Source organism: Melozone crissalis, unplaced genomic scaffold (assembly GCF_028551555.1).
Source record: "Melozone crissalis strain CALT ecotype California unplaced genomic scaffold, PUWL_Pcris_2 ptg000014l_1, whole genome shotgun sequence".
In the NCBI taxonomy this organism is placed as follows: Eukaryota; Metazoa; Chordata; class Aves; order Passeriformes; family Passerellidae; genus Melozone; species Melozone crissalis.
Window position 1 is genome coordinate 2954012 of NW_026535792.1, and position 13312 is coordinate 2967323.

General features: G+C 47.7%; 1 protein-coding gene across 1 annotated transcript in view; it reads right to left on the reverse strand.

The window, feature by feature from the left end:
* LRRK1 (leucine rich repeat kinase 1) overlaps nucleotides 1–13312 on the reverse strand; it is a 68722-nt gene that overhangs the window by 14671 nt on the left and 40739 nt on the right. The window contains exons 17-25 of the mRNA XM_054272584.1: nucleotides 12130–12250; nucleotides 11730–11889; nucleotides 10848–11124; nucleotides 7609–7780; nucleotides 6097–6260; nucleotides 4802–4941; nucleotides 3133–3382; nucleotides 1553–1719; nucleotides 293–490 (exon numbers count right to left, since the gene is read on the reverse strand). Coding sequence (XP_054128559.1) covers nucleotides 293–490; nucleotides 1553–1719; nucleotides 3133–3382; nucleotides 4802–4941; nucleotides 6097–6260; nucleotides 7609–7780; nucleotides 10848–11124; nucleotides 11730–11889; nucleotides 12130–12250 — 1649 coding nt within the window. The remainder of the gene's footprint in view (nucleotides 1–292; nucleotides 491–1552; nucleotides 1720–3132; nucleotides 3383–4801; nucleotides 4942–6096; nucleotides 6261–7608; nucleotides 7781–10847; nucleotides 11125–11729; nucleotides 11890–12129; nucleotides 12251–13312) is intronic.

Genomic DNA, 13312 nt, shown 5'->3' on the forward strand with positions numbered 1-13312 from the left:
ACCAGACACCCATCTGCACAGGGAAAATCACAGCACCATCCACGCAGCACTGAAGAGAGATGCACTCCGTATTCATTTGCAGAAAAATTGAAAATCCAGGTCTCCAAAGTAGCTTTGAGAATCCCGAGCATCAATTTTTACTAGGTTCCCAAAAGCACAATATAAGAACAATTCCATCCCTCCCACTTCCCTTAGTCTGGAAAAAAAAAAACCCTCCAGCAAATCAAGCAGTAATTTAAACACCACCGAGCATTTGTCAGTGGGAGAGGGATGGGAGAGAGGCTGGCGTTACCTTTGGAGCTCTCAGCCAGGACGGTGGTGAGGCTGCCCAGCGGGGCCAGCTCCAGCGCGAAGCACAGCGGGTGGATGCTGATGCCGATGAGGGACACGATGCAGGGGTGCTGCAGGGAGTGCAGCATGCTGGCCTCCTGACGGAACTCTGAGAAGTTCTTCATGGCATCCATGGCCCGCAGGTGCTTCAGCATGGTATCTGGCAAGACACACAACCCCCCGTTCTCACTGCCCAGTCACAAACTCTCTGGGAGGTGATCACCCAGCGAGGGCTGCAGCTGGTGGGATTATGTCGACTGCAAGGCTTTAAGGTGAATCCTTTTGCTGATGCATGAGCCACTAAGAGGCACTGGCTATAAGCAGGATCTGTCTGGTGCCTCAGGAAGCAAGAGCTCCCGTGGTCCTTGAACACCAGGCTCAGGTGTGTCTGGCACATGCTGTTCTCACACATCCCCTGATGGCTTTGGAAAAGCCGTGCTGTGCTTCTCCCAGCAGGGGCTCTGTGCAGATGGCCCACTGCAGCCCCTTGGCTGGAAGGGCTCTGCCCTACAGCTTCCCAGCCTCCCTGCCAGAAGAGACCCATCACAGTAATGGTCCTGCTGCCACAGCACACCCCAGGCTGCTCAGGCAGGTCAGCTCTTCCCGAAGGTGATTTGTCACTGTGACAGCAGCTGGCCTCCTCCACAGCTCAGGGATTCACCACATCCTCCCCCGACAAAAATGAGGAATGTGAGGCACTTTCCCCTTTCCTCTGTCCACGGACTGAGGCTCTGCTGCAAAGCTGGGCTCCACAGGAGCCCATCCCTGCCTGGAGAAGCTGGTGGGCTCAGAAGGATTCCCAGTTTGCTTTCTCCAGCTGCTGGAGCAGAGGGGGTAAAACACTAATTCAGAGGTGGAAACTCACAAGTCCTCAGTGCAAACCCAAGCAAACCCACACTTCTCATGGCCAAATAGTGTGGGAACAGGAGTTGAAATCTCACCTCCCTTCCCAATCAAGGGCTCTGCCTTGGCACCCTATCAATCCAACCTCTGATGTGCAGGAGAGAAACCTCATGCAGAGCCAGTGACCTTCATCACTACAAATGCTCATGAAGAACTCTCAGATGCATCCTCCTCCTCCACTGAAACCCATCAGTTTTGCTATCTATTTCCATGCTGTGTTTAATCAGGTGCCGCCAGCACTTTGCAGACTCTTTGGTCTTAGCTTGGGATCCCAGATTGCAGATTCCCAGATTCCTGACACCGAATCTGTGCACTGTACCTGCAGCTGAAGTGGGAGAACCCTTGCATTTTTTAATCTGAAATCTCTTCACAGCCACTGGTTTTCCTTGGTATCGTGCCCGATATATAACAGTTCCACTTCCACCCTGGCCAAGAACGTTGTTTTCATTTTCACTGCATTCCAGTTTGCTATTTTCCAGGAACAGTCTGCCAAACAGAAATTGGGGGTTTTTAATTAAAGTTTCAAAGATGTGGTAAATTAATGTTTTTAATGTGATTTCCATTTTCACAAATGCCTAATAGGTTCTTGCCTTATCTACCAAGAGGACTGGATCACCTGAACTACCTTGGTCATCTCAGTGCACTCCATGCTGGCTCACATTGTACAACAGATTTCTCACAGAAAATAGTAATTTGAGCAAAGAAGCACAAAAGGCTTTTTACTCATTTATCCCATAAGAATCAAACAGATCTGGAGAGCACATAAGCTCCTTTTCCAAGCAGATGACACAGGTACTGATACTTGTACTACTTATCTGTATTAATGATTTTTGTTTTGCTTCATTTACCTCCTGTTCCTCTTTTTTTCCACTGAGGCAGGACAGGATGTTTATGAACAGCCCCACACTCTGAAACCTGATTATTCAAATCAGCTTAGTGTTCCCAGGCTGCAATTCATCATTTCCCCACTCTCCTAGAGACTACTTTTACAGCTGTTCACACTTCAAACATCTCCACTCGCCTCACACCTGCCAAATGAATCTGCAGGAGATAACAGTGTGAGGAGGGCTGGTGCGATGAGCTGATGGGGTGTTTGCCCAGAAAAATGACCCCAGCAAAGCAGCATGGGCCAGTGAGAGCACAGAGAGCTCTGACAGCAGCCAACAGGACAGTCTGGTCCAGAGGTCCTGTGATTCTGCATTGGGCACTCAGATTTCTGAGAGCAGGAGCCAAAGGGGACATTGCTCTGCTGTCCTGCCTGCCCTCAGGTCTCCTGCTCTGCACACAGAGTAATGAGGGGTATAAGACTGAGCCCATCTGGGAATGCAGTTAAGCAGCTTAAAGATTTGGCAGTGCTGCAGTGGGTAGGGGAGAGCTCCTTCAGCTGTTCAGGGCTGCCACACACCCACCACTTCCAGCAGCCCTCAGCGGAGCAGGAGCCCCAGCTCAGTGTGAGTCCCCCTGTGGTGTCCATAAACTCACTCACCTACAGGCCCTTACAAAATTAAGGCCATTTCAGTGCCAATTTTGTGAGGCAGCAGCACTTCCTTTTTGTTTTGCCACATTAAAATCTCCTTTTGTGGGATCCCAGAAAGGCTCCAACTACAGAAAGTCCTGGCCAGAGTTCTGGGCAATGCAGGACAGCTGTGGCTTTCAAAAGGACTTTGACATTGCAGCACAGTGATCTCAAAGGACCCCTGGTGTGATGACTCGGTCAGCACACAGATATTGTCCAAGCAAGCTGCTGAACACCAGGGGTGCAGCTCAGGATGAACTGCTAGAGCACGGATGGAGAGCAGATGGATTTGTTTCCTGTGGTCAGCAGAGACAACTCGGGAAAAGTGCCCAACCAAATCACGCAGGTACACTGAAACTCAACCAAAGGCTGTCACTCGTTACCTGGCAGGAAAATCAGTCATGAAAAGCTCTGGGACCAGCTCTTGGAGCGACACGGGGATGTCAGGGTGGTTGGGACACGTGATGTAGTCCAGCTCGATGGCGGTCAGGACGCAATCCTCCATGTTGAAGTACTGCGCGTCCTCCGCCCGCTCGCCGCCCTCGCGCTGCTCCGGCCTGGCAGCTGCACAGATGTGGCAGGGCACATACTGCTCCATCAGCAGCGTGCCATCGCTCTCCATGGCTGTGAGGGCTGCAGAGAGAGCAAACAAACAGGAAACCACGTCACCACCACGGCAGCTGAGAGGGAACAGCTCCGAGTGCATTCCAGTGTCCGCAGCACGACCTGGATGCGCCGGCTGGGAATGGTCACGCTCACACAGAGCGGTTTGCTGCAGGGCACTGACTGGAACAGAAAAACCTCTGCAAAGAAGGCAGGGACAGTGCTGGGGAGTCAGGCTGTGGACATGACCCAACACTCACCCTGCTCTGGTCACAGGTAACCCACAGGCTTGTGAGGCAGATGTACTCAGGACCAGCAAAAATTGGAAGTATGTGAATAAAGGAATGGAGAGACCCTTCTGCTTGCTGGGTGTCTCTGTCTCTGCCCAGGCTGCAAACTGCCAGATGGCTTGAGGTGGGAATGGGGTTGGGAGCAGGCTGGCAGGCACAGCACACTGAGCTCAGGCTCAGCACTCACCTGCAGCACCCAGTCTGGGAACACAGGTCCTGTGGGCTCCCTCATGTGCAACGTGTTCAGCCCCTCCAGGGGAAACGTGGGTTCTACCACGACTAAGCCTTTGGGAGGTTCACACCTCTCCCATAACTACAGAGAGATTTTGTGGTGACAGGCTCTGTTAAATGCCCACAATTAGTCAGGGTGAACACAGGCTGCAGCCTTTGAAGTCGTGGCTCTTCTCAAGCTTCACTGATTAATTTTAGAATTATTTTAATCCAAAGGCAAATAAAATGTTCTTTTATCTTCAGAACACGTAGAACGTGAGTATGTGAGAGTGCACCACTGTTTCCTCCACAGAGCCTCCAATTAAGAGACTTTGGCACTGCTTTCTAGACCAGGGTAGGACGACAAAGAGCACTTCAGATTTTGTTTTGGTTTCAAACAAAGTGTATGGGGGTTGCAAAGAGCCTGCTGGGTAACAGCAGGATCTGTGCTGAGCACAGGAAAAGCAGCTGCAGGAGTCAAGGAAGTTACCTTGGCATGCAGTCCTTGGTACCAAATTCACTCAAGGCTCTCACATCAGAATTTTGTAACTCACAGAAAGTTAGAAATTATAGGCAAATCCTCCTCCCAGCTGATGCCAAAATGAGTTCGAGGGACAGCATCAAGCAGTGTGGGTCAAATCCTGCCCCTGCTACAAGCACTGGGTGAATCTCCTGAACTCCTGCAGGTCCTGTTTGAACTGCAATGTTTCACCTGTGCTGCTGTGACAGACAGACTGGAAGACACAATGTCTAGACCAAAGGGTGTTGGCAACTAATCTTGATCTGTCTGCAGGTTTATTAGCTTTTATCAAACATTATTGGCTTGAGACTGTCAGAGCCTGAGGGGTCTTCAATTAACACACAATACTGTGCACCTGGAGAGCTCTGTCAAAGAACCCTCTGTTGAAAAGATGTAACACTGCACAGAAAATTAGAGCTGTTCTCTTACCAGGGAACCACTGGTCTATCAAAGAGTTGACATGATCCGTGATGAAGGCCATGGCTGAAAAGTCTCTCACTTCTGACTGGGAAATTATTTTAATTCCACCACTTTTTTTCTTTTTCCAGTTCACATCAGAAGACTCGACGCTGTGGGAGAAAGACAAAAGACAGACCTGTGAAGCTTTCCTGAAGTATCAGTATCAACAAACTTTCTCTCTGGCAGGAGACCTGAGTTACATAATAACACACAGTTCATGAGTCATCGAAACACAAAGCAATCTTGCTTCGAGGGTGATTTTCAACTCAGCCTGATCTGAAAATGACTTTCAGAAGAGAATTCTTGTACAGAAATGCCAGTTCCTCACAAAGGATAAGTGCTATAGAAGGTCAGGACTAGGGAAAACTGTGGCCTAAGCAAGCTGAGTATGACAGAGAGCTTTGACAGAAATGCCCTATACAGATTGATGGAAGGTTGGGAGTTGTAAAACCAGTCATAAAACTCCAGTGGAATAATAATGGTATTTCCAGAAACCGTTAGGAAAAGTTTATGAACATAATTTTTGCACAATTCCCATGAAAGTGTGACTCCCTGAAATACATGGGGAGCTAACAGCATGACCACTACCACAGTCCAGAATTCAGGATTCCAGCCTGTGGTTTGCAGGGTCTGGGTTCAAGTCTCTACTGAGCTTGGAAACTTGGGAAGGTCACTGCTCCCTTCTGGCCTCCAACCATGCAACAGCACCAATGGTTACTCCCTGTCTTGCCAGGGACTGAAGGAGCAGAAGCCTTAAATGGCTGCATTTGTGAAACAACATGGACAGGAGGCTTTCCCCAGGCTGGCAGCCAGCAGACATTCTGCCTTGGCCAGGTTGAGGCACTTGCCCACAGTCCCTGCTGCACAGAAGCACCTCCATTGACCTGGATTACTGCCACACAGCGGTGAAGTTTTAGGATTCAGTGGAAAACTCATTGAGGTAAGGAAATCTTTACATGTGAAAATGCATGATTTTAAGCTGCCAAAGCCCCACTCTGAATTTCACTTTCTGTTCTCAGGCCTCTTCCAATTTGTGGCTGCAACAGCAGATAAGCTTGATACATTCAGACCTGCCAAATAATCAGTTATTCATCATTTTGCCAGCAATTGTTACCAGGTGAGTTATGTCCATTAGAAGAGCCTCCTCTTCTCCTGATGAGTGAGCACACAGCCCGGGTCAGGCCCATTCATCTCCATTCAGCTGATGTGTCTCATACACTCTATTAGTCCCCTGTCACACATGCTGCATTATGAACACAAATTACCTAAGATAGCCTCCATCAAAGGTAACGAACAGACCTTCCTGCCAGTAAACCGTGTGAGTCCTTTTGACTCGGAACGTGCTGCAGCGGTTCCTTTGTGTGCCTGTGAAGCTGTAGATGGTCACCTTTTTGCTCCTTGTCTTGGTGTTCTTCTTGTTTTCAAAGAGCTGAAACAAGCAGAAAAACATGAGTTTTTCGTTTCTCGTAAGGATGTTTTAATCGGGCAAGAAAGTGATTTCTTTTTTTGGCTTTCACAGGTGCTGTTGTACCTTTTCCAGTAAAAGTGACTTGTGCTCACATAAAATTTTGCGATGGAATGGAAGTACACATGGTAAAATTGATTTTTCCACAGTGGAAATATTTTTCATGCCACTCAAAAAAGAACAATTTCATATCAGTGCACAAAGCTAATTCTGTAACTGTGACATTTGCCGTATTTATTCTGCACTCACAAAAGTCTTAGAAACCTAAAGCACTAAATGTTCTAGTGAATGATGAAGTCTGCCCTCAATGCAGAGAGTTAACTTTTCCACCTGTTTTAGTAGGAGGAAGATGGCTCTTCTCCAAGACACTTCGAACCAGCAAAATGTATTTCTGTTTTAAAACCAAGAAGTTAATCTGCAGGACTCCGCTGTACTCATTGCTCCAACATTTATTTGCCTGCAGACAGGTCTGACGCCTGGCATCCTTTCCACTCCCTTCATGAGGGCTGGATGAAGCCCCTAGGAAAGGTTCTCTAGGATTATGTAGTGCCCAGGAGGATGTAAGCAAGGGGTTGCCAAGACACCCCGTTAAAAGAGGTAAAGTTATTACATGGCTTGAGAAGCCTGGAACACAGAGGACCTTCCAAAAACAGGTATCACCTTTTCCATGTTCTGTACATCATTGACAGACCACAGTTTAATGGAGAGCTGCTAAGAAGATAGCAGAGCAGTACTATAAATATTCTGCAGATATTTATTACAGTTTCAAATAGAAACTGCTACAAACAACATCAAAATTCACTGGGCTCTCAGAACATTGCAAACACTACTTTAATGTCACTCATAGCACTTGCACTAATGGGGTGCCTCGTTAAGGCAACAGTCCTGTAATTTTCTTCTCATTTAAACCCATACAGATTCAGATATTTGGCTTTGCTGGAGCTATTCCAGATCTCCTCTGGCAAAGCTGTGAGGGAGTCTGGCCTGGTGGAATGGTCATGGACAAGAGCCGCAGGCAGCACTCCAATTACTTGTAATTGGAAGATGCTGGAGGAACTGAGACCTTCCAGGGGATCACGTTATAAAGAGGCTGTGGAGAACTCAGGTTTTCTCCCCCAGTGCCAATTTGTCGTTCTCAATGACACCTACTGCAAAAACAGAGTCAGACTCTGAGCGCAGAGCCTCGCCTCTCCCCTTTACTCACACAATGCTACTGCAGTCTGTGACAGAGGCAAGATGTGAACAGACATCCCACTTACACTGAACCCCTTCAGCTGTCTGCTTTTGTTTGCAGACAGACACAGTAACCTACCTGGAGGTCCATCTCTGCCAGGCTAATTAACATCCGAGCTATGAACCTCTGCCAGAAGCCAACGGGGACAAAGCTCATCTTGAAGACCCTCTGCACCGTGTTTGCGGTCTGGTGGCAGAGCCCGTGGATATCTAACGCCGGCTTGGTAGGAAGCAGATGAGGGAGGAGGTAGCTGAAACACATCAAGTTCAACAGCTCAGATTTTAGCTACAGCTTTTAACAGTGAGTACATTGTTACCAGATAATAGGGCGATTCAGTCTCCAAAGAGATTTTTAATGGCACAGCCTACTGCATATAAAAAAGCTTTTAGACTAAAACGCTGCAGCAATACATGGAGAAATTAATTTACACTATGAAAGCAAGCAGAGGCAAAACAGACATTACATAATTCAGCCAGGGCTATTGGAAAGGGCTAAAATTGATGTAATGAGCATTTGTGTACTCACAAATGAAATGCATTAAAATATAAGAGTCATTAGAACAGCTGTGATGTCGGGACTCATTTTTTTGGTACTATTTTGCCCTGGTAGTAAGCAGGGAATTAGAGCTGTGGAACAGGAGATCAGTGCAAAAAAAACCTCCAGCAGCTCAGGTTCTGTAAGCCCAGAAGGGGAGGAAAGGAGTTCCAGGCTGCAGGGAGTGGGCTGCTCTGCCTCAACCCATCCCCAGAATGAGAGCACCCCATGGGTCAGCATGACAGGGATTCAGAATGAGAGCACCCCATGGGTCAGCATGACAGGGATTCAGAATGAGAGCACCCCATGGATCAGCATGACAGGGATTCAGAATGAGAGCATCCCATAGATCAGCATGACAGGGATTCCTGCTGCCCCATCCTGCAGCTGATTGATCCCTGTCACATCCCAGACAAACCTCTAGAGCAAGAGCTCATTTTGCCAGGCTGCTGCCAGCAGAGAAATCTCGTCTAGCTCAGATTCCTCTGCAATCAGATTATTAGGTACTTTGCCCAAGTGTGAAGGAGACTTGATGTTATCTGTGCCTCACCAGTCAGCAGTAATGGGGTTATGCTGGTGTAGGGGACCACAACGTTTTCAAATTATTTTCAGATCTCCCAGTAATCCCAGAATATTCATTTGTCCTGATCTTTCATATTTGGGAAGTTAAACGTCCTGGAACACTGCAACTGTTTTGAAAACCATGAGCTTATGTCTTTCAATACTTGCCAGTAAATCTCCTGTCAGTGATACTCTTCTGTACCAAACACATCCCAAGATGCCTGTACAATCTAAAATGTTATTTGCTTATAAGCAGACACACTGCTGTTTTATCAGTGCTGAGCCTGAGAAAATGTGTTGGCATCTGGGGCTCATCGTTGACGGGCACAACGACAGCAGCAAGGCACGTGGCCAAGAGACCTGACCAAAATAACACTGGCAGGGACTAGACACCACCAGAACTAATGCTGGGTCAGAATCCACTGCTTTAAAGAATCCACTGTTTCTCATGTTTTCTCTCTAGCAGCTGCAGCATTCTGTAAAATTTGAAACATCATCTCAGAAAAAACAGCCATCATTAGACAACAGCTCTCTCCATATGTCACACGTGATGACATATTACATGATGAAATTATCTGTTCCATGAAACATCTTTGGAATGTAAAACTGGCAAAAGTTTCAATTATAAATTCCAGTAAGAATGGTCACGCTTTTAAGTGTATTTTAAGAAGCAGAGCACAGCTAACTTACATGCACCTTAGGCAGAAAAGCAGAGTGCAACAAACTAAAACTTCTCACTCTCTAAAAGTAGTGGATGCATCATCAGAGACCCAATAAATTTTCCCCAGCACATCCAAGAAAAGGTCTAGGAGTGTAAGAAGGGCCAGTGAGGCCCTTCTGGGCCACAACTATCTAGTGGATTATAACACAGATGGTGATTTCGACGCTCTTGAACAACAGCCAATGCAAATTTTGAAAATATGTGAAACATGCCCCCATCCACCCTTTCAGAACAGAAACTGGCAGCTGCTTTCTCTACTGACTGCACAGAAACCCTATCTGGAAATCTAGACAATAATTGCAGCAGCACAGTAACAAATAACTGCTCTGTGTCTGGCTAGTACATTAAATTAATCCAACCTGCTATAGCCACAGCCCGTCAGTGGGAAGAATATTCTGTTAATGTGGCTTGGATCGCTCAGAAAAACATTGGGCAGGCCATGAAAAAGCAGTTTCCTTGTTCCTGAGGCACAGACAATGTAATTGCCCTGGTGAAAAATGGCAGATAGCGACAAGGAGTCCAAAAGGCATTTTGGACTGAGCAGAAACATTGCTGCTTTATCTGTGTTAAGCCTGAGAAAATTTGTTGGCATCCGGGACTGGATAAGTGACAGGCATAATGACAGCACAGAGAATGCTGCACTTGTGCTGGCATTCAGAGCTCCCCCGAGGCTCGGGGCGATGCGGCCGCGCTGTCCTGCAAGGGCAAGGAAGTGAAATGCAAATGCCACATCAGAAGTGCAGCACAGCTCCGGGCTCACCGCTAGCCCAACAACAGGCTGTCGCCAAGCAGATGGCAGAGAGAAAAATCGCAGGGAACTCTGCCCAGAGGAAAAGGGACCGGGGGCAGAGGGGAGGAGGACTCATTAACATTTAAAGAGAATGAGCTTTCTTAGAGCATTTCTAGGAAAACTATTGATCAACACCTATTGAAGTTTAAAATCAAGTAAATCACGTTGCTGCTGCAGCTACGCTTTCCCGATTTCACCAAGAATAAAATGCTGCTACTTTCAGGGCTGACACAGGTATTGATTACCCAAAGTTTTCTGCCACGCTGAAGTGAGGATCCTTCACTGGAAACAGATGACTCCAGCCCATCTATATTTCAGGCCTGGCAGCCGTGGCCTCACATCCTCTCCCGGCTGCAGCTGCGCCGGCTGAGCCCTCACAGCTTCCACCTGCTCGCGGCCACATCTCTGCAGTGTCACTGCCCCTCCGGGCTGGTGCCTGAGCCTGTCACAGCCTCAATGCACCCAGGGGACAAAGACTGCTCTGGGAAAGCTTTCACACGGGCTGGTTTGGCCCAGAGGATGCTCAGTTCAGGAAATACAGCCCAAATGGACGCGTGCCTTCCACGACACTGCTGAATGCTCTCAGATATTTTCTCAGCACAAGAACCCTGTCAAGACAACCACTTAAAGAATGGCAAAGCCTGTTAATATCTACTGACTAAAAGGTCATTTTTCTCCAGCCTGACTAAACCTCTCTCATTATCAACATACCTGTTGTTGGCCACAGGCAGGGCGATCTCAAACTTGGCCAAGAACTGGAAGTACTGCTCTTCAGTCTGCTCGGTGAAACCTGTCCCAACCAGCAGCATCCTGAGGTCCTCTGCTCTGATGACTCCATTCTTAGCTACAGACTTGGAGCTCTTGATGTTGAAAATCCTCTGCAGACACTCTGAGAGCCAGACAGGGTCAAGGAAGTAGAGGTTCCTCAGGCCGTGGCTCGTGTCTGGGAAGTGCAGTAGTGTCCCTGTTTCTATGAGAAAATTAATGGCTGCAAAAAAGTAAAGAATTGGGGATTAGCAATAGATCAGCATTAGGAAACCACAGAAGTGCAGAAGAGTAAGACTATGAGGCACTTTGTGCAGTTTTATGCATTCCAGACACAGCCAGTACGCAGCCAAGCCAAGAGAGTAACATCTATCTGAGGAGTGCTGCTATCTGACACTCCACTTGTAAAATCCACATCTCACTTCTTCAGAGCCAGTATTTCTGTCCCCATGACACCTCCCCTTCACCCTCCTCCTGTCATCTTCCCAGGGAAGGGCTCTCCCTGCCTCCTGCACAGCAAGGCCTCCATAAAGATCACAAGACTGAGGACCTACAGAGAAGCCAGACTTGAAACTATGGCAACCTTCACTCTACACAGACTAGAAATGAGACACAGCTTGTTAAAAAAAAGAAAAGAGTATGAAATCAGTAACCTCAGACCACCTCAGAAACTTCCTAGTCTTGTCCTCAAAGCTCCACTACTAATTTTATCTTACTAATTTCCAAAGTCACCTGTACACTGGTGGAATTTGTGTTTTCTATTTGTGGAACACTTCAATTGGACATACATATTAATTTCCAAGAAATGACTGGTCTGCTCTGACCTACCAGTTTGCAAGTCTTCATAGTCTTTGATGTCATTTCCAGGTGTCTGCTCGATCATCAGCTCAATTTGTCTGTCTGTTAAATACTGCACATCATCATTTTGACTTCTTCTATGCTGTTCTGCAAGGACAGCTTCTTGGAGGCTGAGGTAACTCCTTGGTATCTGCAAGCCATGTGAGAAAACCAGCAGGATCAGGATCAGCCAGCAAGGGATGAACTGGCTGCCACCTTCCTTTCACAGGGATTTTTCAGTGCTGCCTTTCCCCAGAGCCAGATTGCCATCTTAAATATTCACATGGCTCCTGCACCAACCCTTACTCTATCAATAACTCCTAAAGGTGACCTCCCAAGCCCCTCAGAAGTCCTGCTTTGGTAAGGATCACCGAGACAGCCCAGTTCTCACCAATCTCCCTGCAAGTTTCTGGGAGCAAATTGAGCTGCCAACATCCTTCATGTTGCAGGTGACGTGAAAAATCAGCTGCCGCAGTCCCTCGAGGCCTTCCAGAGTCTTACACGAGAGCTCACTGCAAAAGCCAGGCAAGGGGCAAGGTTATCAATCCTTATCAGCACACTGGCTTCCTTTCCAGCCTCACTTTCTCTTATCACTGACTGTAAATTTCCTGTGTCAGCTGAATGGGAGGAAGGCTGTCAGTGAGTATTTTTAGAATACTTTGGAGACAACACAGAGTTGCCTGGAAAAGATGTACCAGGCCACATCTGTATTAGCCCAACCTCTGCTCTGCCTGCTTCAGTGCCTGCACTGCTGTCCCCGGTGCCCTGGGGTGTCTGGGGACATCCCTGGCAGCCTGACCAGAGTCATCCCCCTCTGTCCCTCCAGAGCCACACACATCCTGGAAGGGGCTGTGGGGAGGAGGAGAACTCTGTGCCCCAGCAGCCTCTGGGGACAGGTCCAGTGCTCCCTGCCCAGATCAAAGAGGCAGGATGATGACTACCAGAAACCTTTTCCACCCTCATTCCGGCCCTTGATCAGCTGGATCCTGCAATCTGGGAATTGATGCTTAGATCTTAAAAGCTGGCCTTCATTATCTCTTCAACAGCTAAAAACCTGCTCTCTTCAACTCCTACTAGTTTTAATCTCTTTGTGGGCTGGATAAGAACAGTTCTGTTCCACGTTCCTCAACAAAGGGTCTTTCTAACTGATCCTACACACGTTCCCATGGCAGACAGAAAATCCTTCTCTAATGAAAATATGCTTTATCTTAAATCTCAGCCCTTCATGGCACTGGGAAGTGTGCAGCTCACTGGGATGCTGAATGACCCTGCCCATTGACAGAAGCACCTGGGGTCACCCACACAAGGATTTCACAATCCTCCAGCCCCAGAGCTTAATGCCATGTTTATTCCAGGTGAATGATGGAGTGTGGAGAGGCACAGGAGGAAAGAGGCTGGGAAGAAATGCAAGGGGAAAGGAAGGTGAACAGAAATGTTCAGAATGCCTGTCAGGGTGAAAGAAAATCCCCTTGGGAAAGAATGACGGAGATTGTGTTGTGATGCTCTGAGGTGATGGCAAAAGAGGCTTGAGGTGACACAAACAAAGTTTTCTCCTTCTCATGGTGAGTCTTTGA